The sequence below is a fragment of the Acanthochromis polyacanthus genome, chromosome 9 (assembly GCF_021347895.1).
Source record: "Acanthochromis polyacanthus isolate Apoly-LR-REF ecotype Palm Island chromosome 9, KAUST_Apoly_ChrSc, whole genome shotgun sequence".
Lineage (NCBI taxonomy): Eukaryota > Metazoa > Chordata > Actinopteri > Pomacentridae > Acanthochromis > Acanthochromis polyacanthus.
Window position 1 is genome coordinate 10,847,816 of NC_067121.1, and position 26,919 is coordinate 10,874,734.

The following is a 26,919-nucleotide window of genomic DNA, read 5'->3' on the forward strand; positions in this document are numbered from 1 at the left end:
AGGCTCCTCCTCCACTACCTCCGCTCAGTGGTGAGCTCCGACCTGGACCCGCTGCAGTTTGCCTACAGGCCCAACATGGGGGTAGAAGACGCTGTCATCTACCTGCTGCAGCGAGCGCTCACTCACCTGGAGAGCGCCGGCAGCGCTGTGAGAGTCATGTTCTTTGACTTCTCCAGCGCCTTCAACACCATCAGGCCAGTGCTGCGGCGGGGGAAGCTGGTGGACGCGGGAGTTGATGGACATCTCGCTGCCTGGACCACTGACTACCTCACTGACCGTCCACAGTACGTGCGGCTGCATGGCTGTGAGTCAGAGGTGGTAGTCTGCAGCACGGGGGCGCCCCAGGTCACCGTCCTCTCGCCCTTCCTCTTCACCATCTACACCTCGGACTTCACCTACAACACAAACAGCTGCCATCTCCAGAAGTTCTCCGATGACTCCGCCATTGTGGGCCGTGTGTCTGAGGGGAACGAGCTGGAGTATCGGTCGGTCATCATGGACTTTGTGGACTGGTGTGAGCGCAACCACCTGTGCCTCAACACCAGTAAGACGAAGGAGATGGTGGTCGACTTCAGGAGAAGGACACTCCCACATCCACCAGTGAACATCCAGGGGCAGGACATTGAAACAGTGGACAGTTTCAAGTACCTGGGTGTTCACCTCAACAATAAACTGGACTGGTCCCACAACACTGATGCTCTGTACAAGAAGGGCCAGAGTCGCCTCCACCTTCTGAGGAGGCTGAGGTCCTTCGGAGTGTGCAGACCTCTACTAAGGACTTTTTATGACACTGTGGTAGCCTCTGCTTTCCTCTACGCTGTCGTCTGCTGGGCCCCGGGCAGCACAGAGCGGGACATGAAGAGACTGAACAAGCTGACCAAGAGGGCCAGCTCTGTCCTGGGCTGCCCACTGGACTCTGTGATGGATGTGGGTGAGAGGAGGATGTTGACCAAGCTCTCATCCATCATGGACAACAGCTCCCACCCACTGCACCGGACTGTAGTGGAGCTGAGCAGCTCCTTTAGCACGAGACTCAGACACCCTCAGTGCAAGAAGGAGCGCTACCGCAGGTCCTTCTTCCCACTGCCATCAGACTATATAACACTACTGTGTAGTTGTTATTATGTGCAATATTTATTATCTTGTTCTTGCACTTTCGTGACTTTTGCACTCCTCTGTTTTATGTTTCTAAGAGCCCTGTGACGGTAAATTTCTCCTTTGTGAGATTAATAAAGTCTATCTTATCTTATCTTATCTTAAAAGAGGCTTGTCCCGCCAAAGAATACTGTTGCCATGAAGTATGTGATCTGCAGCAATGTGTAAGTAGGAGGTATTTGTCAAAGTAACATCCACATAGATACCAGAACCCAAGGTTTCCCAGTAGAACCCTGCTTAGAGCATCACAATGCTTCCACACTCTTTCCTTCTTTCCATCGTTCCCGTTGTCATCTCTTCCCTATGCAGGTAAATATCAACATGACGTCAAAGAAAAACACAATTCATCAGGCCAAGCCACCTTTTCCCATTGCTACACGGTCCAGTTCTGATGCTCCCATGCCCATTTGGTGGTGAACAGGGCTCAGCAGGAACCCTCTGAGGCTCTAATTCCTTTTTTGTTATCATTAACAGCATTGAGATTTTTAGTAATTTATGCTACGGCATCTTTTCTGTGGGGCCAATGAACTTGTTTCAAGTTCACCAGTTGTCTTTCTTTCAACCCTTCTTGGTAGCTACTAACTACTACATCCCATGAACTCCCCACAACACCTGGCATTTTTGTAGATCTCTTACTTAGTCGTATAGAGATCACAAATTCGCTCTTGCCAAAGTCCCTTAGATCCTTATATTTTCCCATTTTTGTTGTATGTAGCACAACAACTTCAAGACCTGGCTGTTCACTTGCTGCCTAATATATCCAACCCCTTGTCAAGTGACAGTGTTATGAGATAATCGATGTTATTCACTTCCCCTGCCAGTGGTTTCATTGTAGTAGCTGATCAGTGTACAAGGAGGTAGGGTACAAAGACCATACAAACTATATGTCTGTTATTTAAGTATATTACTAACACATGCACACATGAGAAAGCAGCCCAGCCCACCTGATGCTAGTCACACTTGTGTTGGCTACTGTGGGGCTATTAATGAGGTCTCCCATAGGTTGTGACGATGTGGCAGGATCACTTAAAAGGAGAGAAAAGAGGGTATAGATGGAAAGTAGTGTGAAGCAGATAAACCTGGGCAACAAAAAAATGGTCAAAAACCAAAAAAGAAAGAAAGCAAGTAAAAATGAGGAAGAAGACAGAAGACGAGCAGAACATTACAGACAAGAGCAGAAAAAAATAAAAGAAGACAAGCCCAAGGGAAATGTGGGGAAAGACATGAAAAAGGAAGATATTTTCACACTGAGCACAACTAAATACAACTATGACAGCAAGAACTACCTTGAAGCGTTGACCACCTCCCTGTTGGTGACGGGTTGTGTGTGTGCTCGATCCTGGACTCTTCTAAGACGTCTTTCAACAGCAGCATTTCTTGAGCGTGGTTTGGGAACGCCTCCATCTGATGTCCTTTCCAGCTCCTGGAACAGAATATTAGTAAAACTATTAGCTATAGCTCTCAGTTTACCTGGATGTATAAAATCTGGCACCCGAAAGTACACAATCATTGTCTGCTGTAAATCTAAAAATTATGAGTTTAAAGCAGTAGGCAAGTATACAACATTGTGAATGACTGAAATGTACATAAAGCAGTAAATGTACCCTGAAGAGAGATCTCTTTGCAGCCACACTCATCTTTGCTCTCTCGTCCAGTTTTTCCTCATCTGCTGAAGACAAGAGAAATCTATGTAACATGCCATCTATATATTTAAATGTCGAAATGTCATTAAAATCTAAAGAAACATTTATACATAGACCCTACTTACCCTCAGGATCCTGTAGTTGTGATGGGCTTAGGCGGGACCTGTAGAAAAGGATATACACCAAGCATTAGCATGTTGAAAACATTAGTTAAAATGGGGAACCACTAGATTTTATCATGACCTGAAAACCAGCACAGAACCATGCTGTCACCCCATTCAATTTGTATTGTTCTTTGTAAGTCAAATCGTTCAGAAGAGCTCCTGCAGGTCGCCACAGGGAGCCGATCCTGTACCTATCAGACTCCAAACGCTCTGCAGAGGTGATGGGCTGGGTCCTAAACCTCTCCGACATGCGACTGTCTCCTGGGGTGATGTAGCGCCGAGGCCTCCGAGTACCTCTTTCCCGGTCACCGCTGCTAGCTGGCTCTACCTCCACAGCTGAGAGATCTACTTTAGTAGTCTCACTGTTATTGGTGAGCGGTTTGGAAAGATTGACGTAGACAACAATTAGGGAAAAGTAAAATGGTATTAAAAATGGTTGGTTAAAAAGTTCTTTTAGCAGCTTAACATTTGACCAGAAACTGCCCTCAGATTAAAAAAATACAAGACTAAGCACAACTTAACTGCCACCCAACTGTGAGGAGCAACTACCGATTGTTAACATGCAGCAGCAGAGTGTAACTTGCAAGAACTGATGCCAACTTGCACAAACAAATTTAGTTCAGACACTACAATAAACAATCCACCTTGACACATATCATGCCACAGAATTACATAAACTATTATCTTTGGCTCATAACTGGATTATTTATTTATAGCAGCTTACTAATGCGTTGTTAGACAGTTATTTAGCGATGCAACACAGAGCCCATGCCAGTGGACCTACAACTCAGGGTTCCGGTTGGCATTCTCCAGATAAGAGTGTCGCAGTTGTGCTACTGACACCCTGGTGTCCAGGGTTCCCATCTCCCCGTTAGCGATCCCTGGTGCAGGGACAGTTCTGGATGCCTCTCTGCTGGCCGCTGCCCTCTCCATACGATACATGGCAGAGTGCTGACTCACACCGATATCTGACATGGACCGGGTTCGTATCTTGGGTTTGGTTTGGTTTCCGCTCATCTCCAGGCTTCTGTGTTTGGCCTGAGGCAAAGAAGAACCCTTCTGGAGGTAGACAGCTGAGTCAAACCTCTGGTGCCCAGATTCAGCCTGCTGCTGCTGCCTCTGAACCTCAAATTCTTCATCTAGTTGGGGCTGTTGTTGATTTTTCTGGGAATCTTGCTGCCAACTCTGATGCTCTTGTCTTTGCAGCTCATACTCCTGCTGTCTTTGAGACTGCTGTTGTCCCTGAATATCCTGCTGCTGTCTCAGGTGCTCGTACTGATGCTGCCTTTGAGGATCTTGCTGTTGAATCTGAGCAGCATGTTGTCTCCTTCTGGGTTCATACTGTTGCTGTGCTGGGGGCTGTGCTGGGGGTTCTGGCTGCTGGATCTTGGGCTCTTGATGGTGTACTGGCTCCGAGGACTGATGCTGTCTCATCAGCTGGCGTACAGAGGTGTGGGAAGGTTGCATAGATCTAAATATCCTCTCCTCTTGGCTACCATGGCTGGACAGATGCTCTTGACTCCTTTCTCTGATCCTTTCAACATTTCTTTCCCTCCCTCTTTCCCTTGGTCTCTCCTGATCCCAGTCTTCCTCCATTCTACTCGTCCTTCTTCTTTCTGGGCTGTTGCTCTGCCAGTCCATGTCTTCATGCCGGCCCCTATTAATATCATCTACACTTTTTTCTCTTCTGCGAATCTCTGAGGGCAACACAGCTTTCCTGCTCTTTAGCAGGCCTTCCGTATGAGCCTCTTCCTTTAGGGCCTGCTTGGCCTCCAATCTCGCCTCCCTGTGTGAAGCATAGATTTGGTCGGCACTGACCCTCCTTCGTGGTTGTACCTCAGGAGGTCCAGAGGGTTTGGCACTTGGGGCTGTCATGGCCAAGTAGGGCTGAGAGTCCACAGCAGGGCCAGAGTGTTGGTACTCAGAGGTGGAGGGAGTGTAGGCTGTTTGCCCATGGGCAGGATTGTGGCCGGGGCTGGGCTGGGGCTGGGGAATAGTCCTTTGTTGAGTAGGTTCTGAATGTTGTGGTGCATATTGAGCATTGCTCCCCTGAGTACGATGTCTGTTAGCCTGGTGCCTGTCTGGACTCCAGTCAGGGGGCCTCTGGGCAGATTCATCCCTGGACAATCGTTCCCTTACTCGGATTCTTGGGGAGAGGAATGCATAAGGGACACTGAGATTACAGTTCAATGAAAGAGCTACAACCTTTTTTGAACTCAGGACTCAACAAAAGCTGGTCAAGAGGTCATAAATAAAGATTTTTTTTCCCAAAAGCAGCTTCAGGTTTATTATCCAACTTTATCTTTAACAGTAGATTGTAGTAATATCAAAAACAATAGTTGTGTTGGTGGCTGAGAGAGCAGATCACCTTAACACCCATAGCTCTAACCTACAGTAAGTATTATATTTAAATTTTTTAGGAAACAAATTAAATCCTACTGCACATTGTGAAACATATAGAACAAAAGTTGAAACCTTAAGACTATCATGGGACCAACTTCAGCATCCAAATCCTTCACTAGTATGGGAAGGTTAAGTTGCAGCATGCCCTGGCTTCAAATTTGAGCCCAACCTTCCCCCTCTCTTCTCTCTGATGTCTCCATGCCAAAAAAGTAAGTCAAACTATTTTCATCCCCAGCCTCCTGACCTCTGGTAGCCAAAGGTTGCACTAATCTCATTGTGCACCACTAAGCCAGACATAATTGATGGGCCTCTTCTTTATCTGACATGGCACAAAGGACTTAAACGGTGCTTGTGATACATGAGTACACAGTAATACCACCAGCTGATAAGGCCACAAAGGAAGTCGGAGCCAGTGCCAGACCCTGCACCTTTAAATCAAAAGTGATCAGAATGTCCTCTTAAGGCATAAATACAACAGAGTACGGTACAGAGGTAGCATGGTGGTTTTATTTTTTGTGTCTGAATAACTTTTGCCATGTCTCTGTGAATTCCACCTGTGCATTCAGCTCAAAGGCTGGTCCTCCTTTCAGGGCAATCAGCAAGCCACTAGGTCACTTAGCTGGGTTGCTTCCCAAAGACTTTAAAGTTTAATGGCAGCACAACTTGGACAAAATCAAAGGTTTCTCATAATAAGCTTCCTCCTGACATCCTTTTTTCACAAACCCATATCAGGAGATTAAAAGACATTCATGCAAAAGCGAGGGAGATGAATGTCTTCTGCAACAACATTGTCAATGTCACTGACACTGTACAAGATGTAATTTCAGAGAGGTTAAAAGGCCAGAATTTGAGGAGGGGGCATATGAGTGCAATCTTGCTGACAAGTACTAAGTCAGCAGGTCTGAGACTGACTGGGTCAGTCTGGAGCTGACTAATGTTGTCACCCCATCAGCTCCGGTTCACCAACACCACTCAGCTGTAGATGAAACCAGGCCACACACGGCCACACTGCTTTAACAGGAATGGAGGTGCTGGGGGTGGTACTGTACTGATGGAAAATGGACAGTTTTACAGAGTTCTGGATGTGTTTAGAGACTTATTTGACATAAGAAAAGTCAGGTACCTCAAGTTTCCTGTTACTGTACTCCTTTAATCAAGATGTGCATCATCTTTTCTGGAGTAAGTCCGTGATTTTTAAAGTATATTAAGATTAAACCACAAATGAGTGTCACTATAGCAAAACATAGTGACGTTGTATTTATGAAAACAGGAAATTTTAATGTGAAACTGCTTAGATGCAGAAAAACTGATAAAAATTAGTTTTAATGTCTGGTAACTCTTTGAATGGAAAAATGTTAAATTATGAGTCTAAGTTAGAAATGAAAGTTTGTCAGTTGAAAAGTGAAAACACCAAACAATTGTTAAATGGGGCATTAATTAATGAGGGAATTAAGTATAATATTATTTAGTTAAACAGTCGATCTATAGGAAAGAGTTAGCTGCTTGTCCACCAGGAACATGTTTCTAAAATTTCTCGCATATTTTAACATATTTAGAATTCGCAGGATCTACAGCACTGAATTTTAGGCATTTTAAACTCCTTTTCCACATTAATATCCTAGGAAAAAGAAAACAATGCATAAAAAAGCTGAGCTTTCAGTTGAAATCAGGATCATAACCACAATTCAGTGAATGTCTGAATGCTGCCAGGTAAAACACATGTACCCAGTGGACAGCGGGTTTTTGGTGGGTCTTCACACTCATGACATTCTGAGTGGACAGTACCTGGAAGGCCAGCTGAAGACTGTGTGTCTGTCACTTTCTGACTCTGTGTTGAGAGACCAGTCGCTCTTTGACAGGGCGGCCAGGCTACAGGATGATGTGGTGAGAGAGTCAAACCTCGAGGGAAACTTCTGATCATTTGAGTCACCGAGCTGCACTGAGCAGTCAGATCCTTTACCACAATCACAACTACTTTTGGTGCGTCTGAGTCACTGATTTAAAATTGGTTGTGTTGTGCAACATGATGAGTTGATGTAACATAAAAGCACCTTGTCCTAACTCTAATAAATATAGCTTCAGCTCAGCACAGTATGTCTCTGCCTCACTGTCATCAAATCCATTCTCCTTTATTTACATTACCTAAAAAGTATTGCAATTCTCACTCCTTTTGTGGTAGCATTTTTAAGTTTATAACAGAAAGTGACAAGTGCTAAGATAACAAACCAACTTGCTGTTTAAAAAGGTTTACCATTGGGGCAAGTAGGGGAATCATATCCAATCCAAAAGCCAACCCTGCAACCTCCCCCCTCACCCCCACAACCTTTCCCTGATGAGCTCCCCAGAGCTCCTTTCTATGCGAAACTGGAGCAGGACAAGCATGGCAGAACTAGACCCACAGTCTAGAAAGATTCCAGCACTGGCAGACTGGAAGTACTACCAGACTATCAGCAGAGAATCGTCCAAACTGCACAGATTGCCGAATGTGTTAAAATATAATAATGCTTTTACTTTTTCATTAAACATATGAACTCCAAAACCCACTGGCAGGTTTGAGAGGGATGATATCTTTCAAAAAATGGCAAAATTACACCCTTTATTAGAGCCTGAAATTGTAGAAACAGAAAAAATTGGTGGATTTTCAACATCTTCTGTTTTAGAATTCTCCACTGTTACCTTCCGCCTGATCCTGGACATTCTGCAGGGCCAAGATTTTATGTCGGTGTTCCATCTACTAAAGTCCAGTTGGCTGATTTAGCACTTGTAGAAATAACAAGGCTTAATCTTTAAAATCAAAGGCACAATCTGCCTCGGGTGCCTTCATATTGGCGGACAGTGAGCGTCATACATCCTGGCTGTCGGTCAGGAAGAGCGAGGAAATAGCGGATTTGATAGATTTATTTTCAAAGACATAATGCTGTTCATCAGTAAATTTAACAAAATCTAAGCTTAAAATTTGAACATTTCATCAAAATCACATTACTCTATATGACTCATATAGAAAGTCACCAGAAATGAACAATTTGATCCATCTAGATGCTGTAAAATCCAAAAAATGTTAGAGTCATCTGCACAACCAAAAAGCTTCTAGTGATTCAGCTGTTCCCAGTCATCACATAGCAGTCTTTTTGCTTGAACTGGATTGAACTACAGGTTGTACTTACAAAGCACAGATAGGAGACAAGTATGAAAACAAATGAAAAATGTTATAGTCAAAATCTCTAGTAGGGCTGGACCCGAATATCTGAATATTCGTTCGCTACGGCGGTATCCGGATATTAATTTTGGTATCCGAATATTCGGGCCGTCTCTGCGATGTCTCTCTCACATCCCGCCACATCCCCCCCCACCCACAACATGTCCAGGTGAAGCTTCCCAAAATATAAATTTGTCACAAAATTTAAAAAAAAATAGAATATTTATGAAATATAGAATATAGGAAAATAGATATTCTTGTACATGTTTTCATGACTTTGACAAAAAAAAAAAAGATGTGTGGAAAGTTCAAGTCACACCACAACAACCAAAGTCTGAAAAGTGCTTTCCTGTCATGTCAGGCGTTAAGAGTGTATTTCAGTTTTATATTTGTGTGTTTTTATGAGAAAAAATGCCTAAAATCTGATGAAAATATCATTTTTGTAACATATTAGTGGTAAATTTTCACAATTATCCAATTCAACAATATACCACTTTTCATAATATGTTGTTTTTTTAAAATAATGTTTTGTGTTTATGCTTTGAGTTTAGCTGTATTTTCCTCTTAAAGTTCTTAATGCAGAACTACAATGTGACGTAATGTATTTTATGATTGCTGTAACTAGATTTTATGAACTTACCCCTGCCTGTTGAGGATGCTCTGAGCCTGCTGCTCGATGAATAAATCCCCAGGTGAGATGCCGTAGCGAGTGGAGGGCAGGGATGCTCGGCGGGCGGTGCGAGGAGAGCTGGGCACTGCTGCGATGCTGTAGTCCCTGGTGGAAGCTGGACTGGGCTCCTTGTGGCCAGCGTCCTGGTGGTGCTGTTGCTGTTCCTGTGGCTGATGCTGGTCCTGGGTCCTGCTTCTGGAGGCAACTGAGCGCTCTTGAGTTCCACCTCGGCGGTAGTTCTCCATGTTCATCACTCTTTCCCGCTCCGAAAATCTGCTTGGTCTTTCTTGAGTGGGGAGAGGGGCTTGGTTTGATTGGGCGGGGCCTGATGTGCTGTCAGGTGCAGGATCTGGGTGAGTCCTCATGTAAACCCTGCCCACTCCGGAGCGATATGGCACTCTGGGCTCCCGCCCTTGTGCCTCTACTTCCGGCCTGTCTCGCCTGGCAGTGGTTTGTTGATCAGAGGCTTCCGGATCACGCCTGGAGCGGTAGCGCGGTGTGTAATCAATGTCCGCTTCCTGATCCAGGAGGATGCCGTAACGCTCTGACAGCTGGCGGCGGCGCTCAGCTTTGTAGCGGGCGATGCGTTCAGCCTTCGAGCTGAGGCTGGTAGAGTCTGTGGGACCAGATGTGGGTGTTGACGAGGTGGTTAATGTTACTGGGTCGACGTAGACCAACACTGGCTCTGCACGCCCACTGCCAGCACCACCTTTGACCTGAGGTGGTCTGTCTGGAGACGACACCTGCTTCTGTGGTGCCTCCAGCTCCTCTCGACTGTAGCGCCTCACTGTGGTAAACAGAAATACTCCATTACCTATCACTAGCATTCCTTGATTTCCAAGAATTCTACTACCGTATTTTCACGACCAAAAGGCGCACTGTACCAAAAGGCGCAGTCTCAGTTATGTGTGCCATGACTGTATTTAACACACACATAAGGCGCACCTGATTATATGGCGAGGGTTTTATATACAATCCCACACTTCCCCCTTTAACGTTCTCATGGTGTCCTCTACTACGTCGGCCTTACAACAACAACACACACACAAGCATACAAGTGTGCGTATTTAAAAATAGAGCTGGAGCAAAACTGAGTTTGGTTGTGCTTTAAGTATTGATTACAAAGTACTCAATTTTTTTAAATCATCAATAGGCGCGGGCATGGTAAAACACACGGATTAAACAAGCACACAAGTGTGCATATTTAAAAATAGAGCGGGAGCAAAACTGAGTTTGGTATTCACTTTTTTTTTTTTTACCGGTAATCGTCATCAATCAAACCCATGGAAGTCCTCATCCTCTGTTTCTGAATTGAACCGCTGCGCTAAACCTCCATCAAACATGCCAGGTTCACTTTCTTCACTGTCAGAGTCACTTTTCGTGCCGTGCGGCGCCTCGGAAATAATGCCGGCTTTTGCGAAAGCTCGAACAACAGTGCCAGCAGACACGTTAGCCCAAGCATCTACAATCCATTGGCAAACTGTGGCGTAACTCGCCCGGCGCTGCCTTCCACTCTTAGTGAAACTGTGGTCTCCATCGGTCATCCATCGCTCCCACTCCGCTCGCAACCTTACTTTGAACGGCCGGTTCACACCGATGTCCAGCGGTTGGAGTTCCTTTGTCAGGCCTCCCGGAATGACAGCAAGCTGAGAGTTCATTTGCTTCACTTGTTTTTTCACATCGGCTGTGAGATGGGCACGCATAGAGTCACAGATCAACAGCGATGGTGATGCGTGGAAAAAACCACCTGGTTTATGTCCGTCGTACAACAACAACACACAGGACGCACTGCACCATAGGGCGCGCCGCACAATTTGAAGAAAATCTAAGACTTTTATGTGCGCCTTATAGTCGTGAAAATACGGTACCTTCATGTCAATTTCCGACCACTGTTCGGAAAACACTGTATAGTGTTCAAAAGCTCTGATTTGTTTGACTTGGCAGGAAATAAAACAAAATTCCAAGAAAAAGCAAACAAATATGGATGCATAGGACACAAATATGACCTTATTCTAAACAAAACATATCACTTATGGTGCCATGATAAAATACTGTCATTTCCGGACTATAAGCCGCGACTTCTTTCTCACACTGTAAACCCTGCGGCTTATGCAATGATGCGGCTAATTTGTAGATTTTTACGGATGGGCTTCATGTCGCCAATACCTCATCACATCAGACCAATGAAATTACCGAAAAGGTCACAGTGGACCATTAAACTGTTCAAATTTAATCAAACACACTCACACTAAATTCTTCAAATCACTCATTTTGCGCTTCATACACACACCCTCATCATGGAAACACATGAAGAAATGCATATGATGCAGCTTTAAAGTTAAAGGCAATCAATCTGCCTGTCGAAAAAGTAAATAGAGCTGCTGCACGTAACCTTGGCATCAGTGAATCCATGGGATACACTGTCCCCGGCTGTTTGGGAGCAAACGCTCCCAAACGCAACGGTCTCGGATTTCCAAGCATCTCATTTCCACACGGCTCGTTCGTGCACACGAACTACAATGTAACATTCACTGTTCGGAATAAAGCATTTATGCAATTAAAGTTAAGAAATAATCTTTCCATGTAAATATCTCATGTTACAAAGTGGACCCCTGTGGCTTACAGTCAGGCGCGGCTTATATATGTACAAAACTTTATATCTTTTTAAATTTAGTGAGTGCTGCTTATATTCAGGTGCGCTCAATAGTCCGGAAATTACTGTATACAGAAATTTTCTATTTTTGCATATTTGTCACATGTAAATGTTTCTGATCATCACACTAATTTTAATGCAAAACAAAGATAACCCAAGAAAACACAAAATGCAATTTTTAGGAGATTATTTTATTTTCGGAATAAGAAATGTTTTTCTGTCCACCTTTTCCTATGTGAAAAAGTAATTGCCCCCTTAGTTACCAATCTAGGAAGTGACCAAATTAATTTAGCTATGGGGTCCAGTTTCACCGTCCACATTCACATATGATAACTGCCTAAACATCACTAAAAAGAACATTTCTGGCATTGTGAAGTAGCTAAAGGGTCTCAAAAAGCAGCACGTGATGCCACGTTCTAAAGACATTCAAGAACAGATGAGACATTTCTCCAAGAGCACATTGATATCTAATCCAGGAGGTCACAAAAAAACCCAGACAAGCATCAAATGGTCTCCTGGTCTCACTTGCCTCAGTTCATGTCCATCCACATGATTCCATAATAAGCAACAGACCGGGCAAAAATGGCATCCACAAGAGAGTTGCAAGGCACAAAGCACTACTGACCAGAAACATCATGAAGGTTCGTCTGGCATTTGCAAAAATAAAAAATAAAAATCTAGATGAGCCCCAAGACTTTTGATAATATCCTATGGACTGATGCATCAAAGGTGAAAGTTTTTGGAGGACATTGGCCCCATTCCATCTGGTATAAAGTCAATACTGCATTCCACTAGAAGAACATCATACCAACGATGAAACATGGTGATTTTATGATGGTTTGGGGCTGCTTTGCTCTCACAGCATCCACTCATATTTGACGGGGCCATAAATTTGAATTCTGCACTCTATCAGAAAATCTAACTGGAGAATATCCACCTTTCAGTTCATGGCCTAAAGCTCAACCCAAATTATGCAGCAAGACAATGACTCAAAGCACACAAGCAAGTCCACCTATGAGTGGCTCAAAGAGAACAAAATTAAGGTTACATAGTTGCCAAGTCAAAGTCCAGACTGTAGTCCAACTGAGATGTTGTGGCAGGACCATAAAAGGGCAGTTCATGCTTGCAAACCATTTAATGTGGCCGTTTTTAAGCTATTCTGTAGGGAAGAGTAGTCCAAAATTCCTCCACGGCGATGTAAAACATTGATTACAGGCTATCACAAACATTTAACTGCAGTTGTTGTTGCCAAGGGTGATCCAACCACTTATTAGGTTTTAGGGGGGCAATTACCTTTTCACAGGGGTGATATAGGTTTTAAACAACTCTTTTAAAAATCATCACATAATAACCACATTTTGTGTTTTGTGGGCTATCTCTGATTAATATAAACATGTATATTAGATAGATGATCTGGAACAATTAGGTGTGAGAAATATGCAAAAATAGAAGACATCAGGCAAATACTTTTTCACAGCACTGTACATTCATATGTTAGTCCCTCCAGGAATTTGCGAAGTTGCGATTGCACCAATTCCCGTGAATTCAATCAATCTCCGTGAATTCTGCGTGACCTTGCAATTTTGTCCATTCACCAAAACTTTTCCGCGATTTTGGCCAGCCTCCCATAAATTCCACCAATCATAGCAGTCTGTAGCATAAACGTAATGCACGTACGTCACCGAATTCACTTCCTTGTTTATGGTTTGAAAATCCAGACGTGCGATAATAATGTCTCTCATTTACCAACAAAAATTAGTGCTAAAGACCTTGAAAAACAATTCCCTCATGTTCTTCACGAAGGCGGAGGTGAACTGTTTTGCACCCCATGCAACGTTGTGGTGCAATTTAAAAAAGAATAAATAAATAAAAATTATCGATTGACAAACATGTTTCTATAACAAAACATATTAGGAAAATGACTAAACGAGCGGACCACAGACCAGACAAATCACTGTGACGGAAGCTGTTGCATCCAGATCTGTTGCTAGCACTGAAAGAATGAAGGTGAGTTAGATTAATTACTCTGCCAAGGAACGCAGCAGAGTTATGTAACAATAGGCATGTGTGAATCATTCCTCTGTTAGCAACATTACTCAAAAACGGACCAACGGATCTGGACAAAATTTTCAGGGAAGGTCAGAAATGACACAAGGACCAAGTGATTACATTTTGGCAGTGATGCTGCTTATAGTCCAGATCCAAGGATTTGTTAAGGATTTCCCATTGAGATAGCGGCACGGTAATCATGACAAGAAGTAAACACAACTTCAGCAGCCTGCTGAGGATCACGTAATTGCGATCCTACGGCAAATCCACCGCTGTGGACTTGTAGACTCAATACAAGGAAGAATTAATTAAATTGTGGGGGTGTTTCTGAGTCCCATCAATTCTCGCTGCCCGCTGCATATTTAGGTCACACGATTCGGTATCCATACATAAAATACACATGCAAAAAAATGCCTTCAGCACAAGGTCAGGGAATAAACAGTCTTGGTGGAGTACTTCGGTCTCTGAATGCTTTTCGTGTTAATTGACAAGCTGTGAGTGTATGTTAACACGTGTGCCAGGATGTGAAATTAACTTCTTAAGCCACTGACAGATATGTCCAAATATGACTCACTCAATAGTAAATGATCATTTAATGGCTTAAATCTACCAACCACTTCATGTTAAACCAGTATCTGTCTAGTGCTAATGTCTTACTGTAGTGTGCGAGCTTGTGTAAATGGGTTGGAGCATGTTAAAGAATTAGTTTCAGAATAAATATTGTCAATTAAAATGTTGAAACATGTTCTAAAAGCAAAAAAAATGCATCTTTTTAGCAATTGTCACTGTCTCCCGTAGTTTCATTACAACAAATAAGTTTAAAATGTTGCAACTTACATCGCAATTTTTAGAAAAGATGCCGCAAATTCGAGCATTTTAGGCCACAACAATCTCGAAACACACCCGCGAAATCCTGGAGGGACTGATATGTCTTTATAAACTCATTTTATGCAAAATGCAACAACATGCAACAACTTGCAGCTCCACAGGATGTTCACAAATACTCCATTACGAACATAAATCAGTAGTTCTTTGTCAATTATGGGACACATTTCAGTAATGGCAGTCCAAGTCCAACAAAGCCAGCATCATATATTCTCTGCAGTGCATCGTGCCATGCTTACCCATCACACAAGGCTCACAGGGGTCTGAGGCGCGGGTGTACCGCGGTGGATCCTCTTCCAGCATCCTGTTGGCGACTAAACCACCAGGGACCAGCGCAGGTGGTGCATCACTTTCAATTCCCTCCAGACGTCGGGCTATTCTCTCCTTTCTATTGGAGGCAAAATGCAAAGGGTAAAGGTCAGCAATGATTAAGCTGCGTCAGTCTTCATGCAAATATGTAGACATGTTTATATAAAGATGATATGATGAGATGACTCCAGGAGATACCTGTTCATTCCTGAATCCTTTGTGACAGGTCCCTCAAAGTATTTCTTCAACTCTGAAACTAAAAGTATGAACAATTAGTCATAAAAATGGAAAAATTAGCTATTTATTTGTTTTATTCTGTGCTATTGTAAGAGGTTAGAACTGATGCATACCCTTAGGAAGGACGGCCAGAAGTTTGGCATCTGTATCTGAAACACTCTTGACCAGGGTGGTCTTGTCATTCAGAGAGAAGTCACTCTGAAAACTGAATGAAGACAGACTCACAAACCAGCTATCAACAAGATATTAATTACATTGTGGTTTATTTATGACTAGGGCTGTAGTGTCCAGACTGACTGGTTGATTGGTTGGTCTATAATATAGTCGACCATATAGACTCTATATGGTCTCATCTGAACCCATTCCCATTGGTCATCGGTGTTACTTTCATAAAGTGAAAAACACCACATCGATAGCCTTTCAGGATTAACACCTCGTTTTCACATCGTTTAGCTTTATGCCTGTAAATCTGTATAATATTTGAAATGTGCCCCATGGTGTTTCATTTCATCTGCATCTCATTACGTATTAATGGGAACTTCACCACCACCAAACAAAAGAGGCTAATCAGAGTCCATCAGTTTTTACTATCCAGTTTTATGGGATATGTGCATGGAGTGTAACTACCGCTAAAACAGGAAAAATAATATATGAAGAAAAATAAGGGAGGAGATTAACCTGTCACATGTGGAGTAAGTGTAAGTTTGGTGAAATGCTTTGTTACAGGATGTATAAACCACTAGAGTAAGTGTGTCGTCTGTATGATCCACAGCTAGCATGTGTTAAATTAGCTAAACTAGTGTTACACATTTATATGATTTGACTATCAACATAAACGACTGAATAGCCTGTTAGCTAATTCACCTTTCTATTTTCCTGTTACATAGTCTGGTCTCTCTGAAATCTATTGCAGAAGTTCACATTTTTTAAGGTATTCAAGGCAAACTCCGGACAAGAAAAAATGGAAGGAGGAATTTCGCAACACATTGGAGATAGTGATTGCTCCTACAGGAATAAATGGAGCTCCAGTTGATTCGTATACGAACACAGAACTATATGCAACCAATGCATGATACATTATTTTTGGCAGCGGAAGAAACAGATCACCTGTGAACACCCCCGCATTTCCACAGTTTTGACTTTAAACAACCTGATGGAGACTACTAGGTCTAAATTATCATCAAATGTAAACTTTGCAAACAGCAGTTTGCATATCACAGCACAAAAACTAACACAGTGGATTATTATTCTTAAAATGGTAGGCTAACTTATCTGCATTATAATCTTCAATATTGGGATCAGAAAGTTCTTGGAAATAATATAAATATGGAAGGTGCACCCCAGTATGTTCCAAATCTGCTGTTTATCATTTCAGTTTAAAATAACCAGGTTGCAATGATTTAATGTGCTGCAAATTCAAGCTTTTCATGGCTATTTTTGATTCATTCAGGCTAATAGCACTAGCAGCTAGAGCAAACTCAGCGATTTAGCCAATTTAGTTTATCTACACAAAAATGCAGATTGTTTTCCCCCATGACCCTTTGACTGCTTAAAGAATAAGTAAGATTTTAGTCAAACAATATTTTCTTTCTCTTTTTATTACAAGCATGAACTAAAAAAAAACAATGCATAGAACATCTTCTTGCTCAAAACAAATATGAATCACAATAGCACAAGCAGGTACTTTGTTTTAATTTGTTCAGTGATAAAAGTGGTGACACAGACAGCACAGAATAGCAAACCAAATGCAGCCTAAATCTCACTCAGATAGTCGACAAGATCTTGACAAATCTGCCTTAATGGACTTCTTTTAAAGAGGTTGATGTAGGTTAAGGTGAATCAGCGGGTGTCACTTCCATCGAGATCGAACTTAAGAACTGGGTCATCAAATCCCGACTCTCCTCCAACTGATCATCGAGGTTGCTCTTATTTACTTTCTACAGGCTTCCTAAAGTATTGAATTCATTATTTAAACAACATCATCTATTTCTGTAATTTAATATTTGTTCTCAAAATCATTTTATTTTTGACTCTTTGAATTGTAGGTCAATTGTGGGCATCTACTACTTAAAAATGCCTGAAAGGAGGCAAGTTAAGGTGAGTGTTGACTCTTGACTTGAGCCAAATGTAATGCTATTATAGCCAGTATCAAAAGTATCAATCAAATTTTGATGATCTGGTTGTATTTTGTTGGTTTTTTTGTTGTTGTTAAATACTCTTTATTTATTCTTAAACTATCCATACCTGTGATGTTATTGCTACTCTCCTACAGCTCTAAGCTTCTAATGCTAAAACAACCCAAAGAAATCTCGTAAACTAATGCAAAATGGGGCTCAGTGCACAGTGGTCGTGGGGGAGGTATTATGGCTTTAATGCCATGTGAACGAAAAAGTGTCTTAGCATAAGCTGTTCCAGGCATCTCCAGCTTTTAGTGCTTACTAAGCACGATAAGCTAATGCACTCTTGTAAATCTGTATGCTTAAGATATGTGTATCTTGATGACAAAGCGAAATGATAGGAATATCAATGCTACACGTCACTCCTGTAGCTCCACTTTTGTGTCTGGTGCCTGTTGAGATGGTATTAAATTTGTGTCTCTACCATTTGATCCATGTCTATGTGCAGTGACTGCAAATGAAAAAACAAAGAGGCTCTTTTTTTCCTGGCTCACCTTAAGGCGTCTGTTGGCAGCGAGGTTGAGCTGCAGAGTTTGGTGGCAGCTTTAGATCCAAATCCTGAGAACAGAGACAAGACAAAACTTCAATAATACAGAAATCTACATTGCACCTGTTCGTTGAAGTATCTTTCATTTGTGGTAAGTATCTCTGTGCTGACAATTTGTGTGTTTGAGTGTGTTATCGTTGTCAAAATAAAAGTAATGTAGCTCTTAATGTTCTTCATCCAAACATCAATAAACCTTTTCTGGAGAGGCATTAAGTTTATCATTTGTATAGTAAATGAGTAGCCACTTTCAGAACATTAGTCTGAAAAAGTGAAGTCCTTCAATCTATTTTCTTCTCTTTCTTCTCTCATGCACTTTTATGATCTTAATGTCTACTTTTATGTTTTATTTCTATTATTTTAATGTATGTCTACCTTTAAATATTTTTTGAATGTATTTTTTTTGCTGTTGTAAAGCAGCTTGAATTGCCTTGTGTATAAATCATGCAATACAAATAACTTCGGCTTGCCTTGAATTTCTTTATGTACAGTTAGTATTGCCAGAACCCAGTATGATATTATCCAGGATGTCACTATGATGAAATATGTGCAAACAAGCATTTCTGGTAGCTCAATAACGTTCATGCCAACAGACGCCTAAAGCATTTCTGGTGTACTATATTGTAATGCACATGGCATGATTGAACTGTTTAGTTTAGGTAGTAATAATTGTTACAGCACTAGAAGCAGTAGTATGCTCTTTCTCTGGTTATTGATTCAACCCCTAAAAACTAATCTCTTTTATCACAGTTTATCAAAGTTCTCACAAAACTGGTAAAAGCCTGAATTTAATGGTTAGATGTCCATTAATGTGTCCATTTAAAATTGGGCTCATCCAAAGAATTTCACCCATAACACCGACTGAGTTGGGTTATCAAAATGTTAACATTAAAACTAAAATTACCTTATGACTCTTCATGGTTAACCAGCACCACTGACAAAAAGAGTTTGTCTATGGCTATACTTCCTGGCATTATTTATTTATTTATGGGTTGTTATTTATTGTTGCTGCTTTTCCAATAAGTTGATGACTGTAATGACTAGATTAAAATAGAAATTTATTTCCCCACAACAAATATCTAAACTTTTAAATGAATAATTCAACATTATATTTGATCCTCTAATCATCACCTTCATCTAATTCCTCCATCAATACTGTGTTGTTAAAATGATGTTAAAAATAAGCATAGTTGCAGCTTGTCAGATACCCAATCAGAACAATAGCAGATGTCAAATTAATATTTCTTAATTATTGTATGTCTTAGCAACTCTTTCCTTGAACTGGAGGCTCTACTAATCTCACACACTGGTCACAACAAACTGGTCAGAACATGGATTCCCTTCATCACCATAGTAATACGTGTAACGTGTATGAAGTAATGCGCATCATAATCATGGGAAAGTTTTTTTTGTATCAGTTTGAGGAAGGAACATAATATCAACAATATACAGATCGTAGCAACAGTCTCAGTTTGAGCCATTTTGTCGCTTGTTTGAATAAACAGTAAATGTAAAACAACCGACCCCAACATTAGATGATGCAGAAAACACTTGGTACATGAAGAAACATTTAGAAAATCTATTTTAAGTGATTACTATGAACAGAATGTGATCTGAATCTTGATAACCCCAATAGCTTGTATCATGTTTGACTGGAGACAAAATGTAAACAGGAACATGTTGTCTATTGCTGCAGTCTCAACAAAGAGCTACCAGTTGCTCTCACAAGATGTTCTACTTTGTAGTTTTTATGTTGCATTACATCAGTATGACGTAAAAATGGAAAACTGATTGAAATAAAGTTTAATAAGTAGAATTTCAACAGAAGCTACTTTCCTCTCTCATATTCAACACCAACAATGTTTGGTTCAGTTCTCACAAGAACTTTCTAACTTCCCTGTCAGAAACTCAGAAAGTTCACATCCAGTTCCCAGTTGAGAGCCGACCTCTCTACTCTCATGTCACTGCAACAGCAGCCTGTTGTAAAGTTGTATCCCAGTATAGGAGACAGATCATGTTGCTGCTCCAGATGCCTCCTGAACACCTCGGACTTATTTTGGCGTCCAGTGACTGTGTGGCAACCCAGGGGAGGCTTTTTCTCGACAGAAAGTGTAGATTTGAACAGTTGTGACGGTGATCAGGTTCAAGGGCTTCGCAGGAGTTAGTGATGAAACTCAAGGACATGTTTTGACCTCAGACAGAAGGCAAGGCCAGAAATCTGTGGTGGATTTTGAAACTGCTGCTGAATAAATGTCGCAATCATTTACTCTCCTCTGGATAGAAAACACTGATCTGAGATTTAAAATCTCTCTGACAACTTTGACACTCAATTTTCCATCATTAAATGCCATGACCTCCTTCATTCCTTTCTCTCAAATCCACAAACACTCAAAATTTTCACGACCACTGGGAATCTTGTGGAGCTGCATGTGTCTGTCTGCTCATCTTTCTGTCTGCAACTTCACAAACACATTTCCTCCAGTGGAAAGCCCCTTGTACCAATGTCAGTCTGGCTTTCCTTGGAAACGCCTGCAGGTTGTCAACAAAACAAGCAGTGCAAGGCTCAAACCTGGCAGTGACAGAGAGGAGCTTAGGCGGCTGACGGTCCCAAAGTGAGCATGGCGAGGAGAAGGATTTTCTATAAATATTCAGAGGTGCAAAATAGACTCAGTGACTGAGCTGGGCCTTTGCTTTCCACACAATCCAATGATACACCTTATGATCTTTGTATGTGAAGAAGAGTGCATTTATGGAGTAAAACAACAGGAGAGTGAAAAAGACTCAAGAGATAACCATGTACCTGTTGAATAATAAGTGCTAAAAGACCAAACCACATAGGTAATCCAATGAAAGCAGTTTGCATGCTAGCATTACACATGAAAGCCGGTTTAGAACATCCAAAAAAAGGAATGAGTGACTCTTACACATCATAAACTCTCATTTCATTTGACCAAGCCAAGCAAATGAAAGCACACTAAGGAATCAACCAGGAAAAGCTGAATCTTCCTGCTTTACTGACAGCCACCACACAAGTGACAAACTGCATTCCAAGTCCTCCAAACTACTCGAGCAGTCACAAAACCAGACCAAACTCTCCTCCTCCACAGGCCTTACCTTGGCCACAGGTTGGCTGCACATGGTTCACATGGTAACTAGAAATCCATGGGTTTCGAAACATGTTTAGGAAGCAAAACAGAAGGAAGCCCTGCTGCTAGTCTGCCCTCCGGTCGCAGCAATGGTGGTAATGATGGTGGTGGACAGCAAGAGAGGCAGCGGTCGAGAGGCAGCGGTCGAGAGGCAGCGAGCCGACCGGCAGGGATGGAGGTGGTTTCACGACCACACACACACACACACCAGACACACAGCGCCAGCAGAGTCTCGGCCACAAAGCGAACCACAGCCGACACAGACTGGCAGTCGGATAGTAAGTGTGTGTTGGTGTGTATGACAGTGTGTGTGTGTGTGTGTGTGTGTGTGTGTGTGTGTGTGTGTGTGTGTGTAGGTGTGTGCAATAGAGCTACAGAGAGAGAGAGAGAGAGAGAGACAGCACAGCAGGGTGCTAAAGCAGCTCAGAGCCCTAATCAGATTACAGGCAGAAATTAGCCTTGATGATAAAAACTCTGGAACGGGATTGGAGGAGGGTGCCAGCAGGACTGCAGGGGGTGTTATGGGGTCCAGAGCTACTGGAAGTCAGATGGTAGCTGAACACATGCACACATCAGGCCAACATGGCTGGTTGCCATCAAACTTCCCAAAACTAAAGCCAAATAGTGCATTAATATTATTATCGTTGTCAGCTTGTCATATGGCTTAGCTTTGAATGTTCCTTATTCTTGCAGTTAAAGGCTACCAGATCGTCAAATTCAAAGTATCATTGGGAATATGATTCATTTTGGTTGTAAGGCTTTTACTGACATTGCTGCCAGTCCTGCTAAAAACTTTATTAGGCTGTCACATTTAAAGCAGTACAGCAGTATTGATGATTTCCTCGCATCTCATTTTGTCATTAAATGCAACACAACTAGCACTGATATTAAAATGTGGGCATTTAAAGAGACTTCATGTTTTTCAGAGCTACATTTCCTATTAGAAAGATTAATCTTTATTGATGTAGACTATCTCAGTTTCTGCTACGTACTGTTTCACTGTCTTCCTCCTACCGTGTCACACATATAAGCCCAGTGAAACTCTGTGCCTGAAGTACCAAAACAATCTCATCTAAGAAACGACGAAAACCACTTGTGTAAGTCGTCACCTCATCATATCAGTGAGAGTGAGACGAGTGAAGAAGGCAGAGCAGCCTGGAGGTCGCAGTGAGGTTGGATTAAGCCGGCATTCATATGACGCAACTTTGACAAAACCCATAACTGCTCCAGAAGCTCTGCAGCCGGCCTCTTCTAGTAAAATAACTCATCTAAACACGTCATGGCAACGGAGGATACGAATGTAGGATGTATCTTTCCAGCATTTACAGTATTATAGTCAGGTTTTTTGAAACAGGTGGCTAAATAATGACACAGAGTCTGTGAGCCTCTTCCTTTGTCTCTCTTTTATCCCCTGTTTCAGTGAACATTTTACCTTGTTAACATGTCCATGTAGTGTATTTTTTATTCTGAATGACAAATCATGAGTGAAATAAGCAGTCAACACCATGGCAGAGCATTTCTATCTTAAAACTGCAGTGTACTAGCCTAGCCGTGCTAGACCCATGTTCTGAAGGCACAAGGGTCTAGGACCGCCCGACAGGGAGGGAGGCGGGCTAAAAGGTTGTCTATCAAATCACTCTGCAGCAATTAGGTAGGTATACAACCAATCAGCACAACAAATAGGCTGACATAGTTCCTGGAGCGCCGGCGGATTGTGGCTAAGTCCCATTAGCTTCCCAACCAGCGGAGCCAACTGGTATATTAAGGATTTGCCATATCCCGTCGGCATAAGTCCAAATACGTCTTTCTTCTCAATGAAACACTTCAGTGCCATCCTTTGTTTATCTTTCAAGTTGAATTTTAGCTTCAAATCTTTAAGGGCTGTGGCCAAAGCCGAGTCGAAAGATAACTGTTTATTGTGTGCCGGTTGTTTCTGTCAGAATCGTCACGCCTCTGTCGTCACTTAGTTACGCCCGCCTTCTGACTCTACACTTCATGGTGATTGGTCCGGCCAGTTTTAGGAGAATCCAGCCTCGAGCCTTATGGAGGGTAACTCGACCCACCCTGGCAGAGAATTAAATTCGTTGCCGTGGGTTGTCTAGCGCGGCTAGGCTAGCAGTGTACCCATGACATCTCAAAAACATGAAATTAAAACTTGTGGTGTTTCATGTAACAAACCCTAGGAACCAATCTGACCAGATACCAAAGTGGAGCTTTCTGTATTATTTTTCTTCTTCAGAATCTGTTTTTAGTTCGAACATGAACCTGAATTACTCCAATATTACAGCTTGTCATTGTATAGTGGTTGTACAGTGTTAAAGCAGGTGTGCTGGTGTGAGAAACAGGAAAATGAGGAAGAATGGGTGGACAGAGAGGCGGGGACTTTGTAGATTTGCACATTTTAGAGGAAGCAGCCATGTAGTGCTACATTTACGGAATTTTAAGGCAAAAAAAGTGCTTGTTTTCATTGAGAAACTTTTAAATATTTAGTTTTGATATACATATGTCAAGTTCCTTGGGGTTAAATCAATGACTGGAGAGGGACTTTAGCTGTTTGTAAAAAATAAAAGTAGAGTATCTCCAGCCGCAACAGGATAAAGAGCAGATTTGCATCATGAACTCATATCACATCCCAATTTTATTTGAGTAACAAAAACTCAAATATTGACAGATTGCCTGTGATTATGCACCATGTTCTGTATTTATTTGTCCACCACGTCATAAAAGTGCAACAGCTGTAGCAGCACATAGACTTCAAATCATATCTTGTTGAACACTCATGACATTCTGTGGATCTGCAATAAAAGTGGCAATGCAAAGTTCTGCAGAGAGTGGAGGACTCTGCTACATATGACTGCAAGAGTGCAAAACAATAAATCATCTCTATCTTTGCTCTAAGATATAAGACTGTTGCCAAAGTGCTGTGTGCATTACACACAGAAGCAGGCAGTCATTCACAGTTTCTGCAGCCCTTCGTTTGGGGCATGAAAGCTGTTTCCTGAGAAGAAAATGCATCACAGGGATTTTAAATGCTCCATACTTGTTAATTTTTGCTATTTAAGTCCCAACCAGACAAAAAAACAACAGCACGACACTCCTGTCACAGTCTTGGAGTCTGTCTTGTTCTTGCTTGCTTGTATACTCACTTGTCTCCTCCGTGTGATGCTTTTTCTCACCCTTTCGCATACAAACTCCCCCCCTCACCTTCCCCAGTCTGCCTGTGCTCCCTGTAGACGCCCCTAATAAGGCAACATGTGTTGTGAGTGGCTGCCTGGGAGAGAGGTCACCCTGTCAGCCAGCCGGCTTGTGTTTATCAGGGGACCGTCTCCACGCCTGCTCTGCCTTGTTTTCTTTCCCAGTCCTTCTCCCTTTTCATTCCCCAGATTTGTCATCCTTGCCATCCGTCTCGCACTCTCCTCTGACCACTCCTACTCGTTCTCCACTACTCCCTCTCATTCCTCATGTCCTTCTTGCTCTTCTCCCCTTTCTTGCATTTCAGTGTATTTGTCTGTTGTCTTTCTCATCTGTTCACATCTATCTCAGTATTTACCTCTCCTTTCACAATGACACAACACCCCATGTCACTCACTCTCTAGCACATGCAAATTCATAATTTCAAAACAGACCACACGTCACTCATAAGGCTTTTCTTAGAAGTAAACCACACTGGCATAAGACATAAAGCCTTCCAAGTAACTAAATTAAGATGGATTGTGGGTGGGGAAGCTGATGACAGCATGTGAACTTCAGTCAGACATCGTGTCCAGTACACAAGTTGAAGACCCTCCTTTGTCATCCAAGTTGTTAGTAAATAGATGACAGATATCTCTAACTCTAGGGTGAAAGTTTTGTATCGTACTTGCACAATCTCTAGTTTTTGCTGGTGTCTTTGTGTTTTTTAATCATTAGATGCCAAAAATATTGATGATCTTGGCACTCACATTCTCACATAAAAATTATTTGAATTTCTAAAAGCACAACTGCTTTACTTTTCAAATTGAGATCTTCTGGCAAGAGTTTATCTGCAAGAAATAATTCATAAGTAGAACGCCTGCAGCTTGTTACACACCACCCCAGCTGTCAGGCCTATAACTTTGTCAAACAAAGCATTGTTTTACCATCGGCTACACACAAAAAACACTGAGAATGCTCACAAAACCACTTGCTGTAATTTTAACTGTCTCTTGATGTGTTGTGTCAAAGACAAAATGCTAAACTTTGCTTAACATTTTCAAGCTGGAGTACAGGATGTACGAACTGGTCATGCACCCATCAATAAAACTCAACACCCAGGACATCATGTAAACACCATAAGGCAAAGGATCTTAACAAATGCCTGCATGACTCAACATCAAAGCATTTCCCTGCTAATCAAACTGGAACTGTGAAGCTCTGCGGCTCACCGGACAAACAGAGTTTCAGCTAAATTTGACGTTTTTCCAATAGACACCAAAGCCATAAGTTCCTTTGTTTCTGTCTGTCTTGATTTAGATGAAGGCATTATGGTTGACATGAGTTGAGCACAAACTTCTGTTTTGGTCTCCCAGACTAAAGACAAGACAAAAATATGTAACCAAATCCCATGCAAAGGTCATTTTTGGTGCAGCAGATGTGAGCCGGCTGTCACTTCTTGGGGCGAAAGACAGAATATGTTCATTTCAAGCTGAGGGCAGAAATTTGCAGAGAGATTCCTCAAATACGTGTTTGTTGGAAGAAGAAAAAATCTGCCTCAGTTAAGCACAAGAGCCACAATATTAACCATAACAAGACAACTGCTAAATCACCTCTATCTGCTAATCAGCAGAATTGGGAAACCTAATAAACAAATGTTGTAGATGTGACTGTTTATTTCATTTTAAAGTGATTAACAGCACACTCAGCATCTGGATTTTTGTCAACAACTTGCAGGTGATTTGATCTACTCTGAGCCACAACATTAAAACCACTGACAACTGAAGTGAATAACACGAATCGTCTCATTGAAATGCAACGCTCTGCTGGGAAACTGTGGATCCTGGTATTCATGTGGACGTAACTTTGACACGCCTCACCCACCTAAACATTGTTGTAGACAAACAACTTGGCAATAGCACTCATAAACACCAGCAGCCTCCATCAGCCTGACAATGCACCCCATCATACTGCTCAGGAACAGCTAAACAAACATGGCAAAAAGCACAACACATTTATTTGAACCCACAAGACCCAGAAGTCCCGTGTCCAACAGCACAAGGCAGACCTACACAAATTTAAGCTACATCATTGTTTTCATAGACAGACCTGAACATGCCATTTTTTGCAACACATCTTTATATTTTAAAATTCCACATTTCTCACTGTCCTTACAACAACTTTTTGTCTGATTTTGTGATGGCATAGACAGCACTGCTGCTTAATTTTGCTATACGCGATGCAATAAAAACAAACAATTTTTGGACATGTATATTTTGTATCACTGTATGTTTCACATGAGTCCATGGATATTCTGTCTGTTAAATCTAAAAAAAAAAAAACAAATAAAATAAATAAGAATTTATATTTTGTTCTATTATATTGAGCAGGTAGTTTATTGTCGTGGCTGATCGGTGTACAACTCAATAGCGAGACTGCATTTATTTGTTAACATATTTGTGCTTTTATTCCACCAGTTGATCTAGACACAGTTTTACTGTTAAATATTGTCATACT

At 41.9% G+C, this 26,919-nt stretch overlaps 1 protein-coding gene across 5 annotated transcripts in view; it reads right to left on the reverse strand.

Annotated features, from left to right (window-relative positions):
• Window positions 1-21,278, reverse strand: part of LOC110958063 (supervillin-like) — a 70,508-nt gene extending 49,230 nt beyond the window's left edge. For 4 of the 5 annotated variants that reach the window (XM_051953513.1, XM_051953515.1, XM_051953512.1 and 1 more), the window contains exons 1-10: window positions 21,200-21,278; window positions 18,036-18,099; window positions 15,478-15,569; window positions 15,326-15,383; window positions 15,058-15,206; window positions 9,202-10,018; window positions 2,924-2,961; window positions 2,760-2,821; window positions 2,442-2,578; window positions 2,100-2,180 (exon numbers count right to left, since the gene is read on the reverse strand). In XM_051953513.1, coding sequence (XP_051809473.1) covers window positions 2,100-2,180; window positions 2,442-2,578; window positions 2,760-2,821; window positions 2,924-2,961; window positions 9,202-10,018; window positions 15,058-15,206; window positions 15,326-15,383; window positions 15,478-15,569; window positions 18,036-18,099; window positions 21,200-21,263 — 1,562 coding nt within the window. In that variant the 5' untranslated portion in view covers window positions 21,264-21,278. The remainder of the gene's footprint in view (window positions 1-2,099; window positions 2,181-2,441; window positions 2,579-2,759; window positions 2,822-2,923; window positions 2,962-9,201; window positions 10,019-15,057; window positions 15,207-15,325; window positions 15,384-15,477; window positions 15,570-18,035; window positions 18,100-21,199) is intronic. The other variant, XM_051953514.1, reaches the window with a different exon arrangement.
• Between the last annotated feature and the right edge of the window lie 5,641 nt (window positions 21,279-26,919).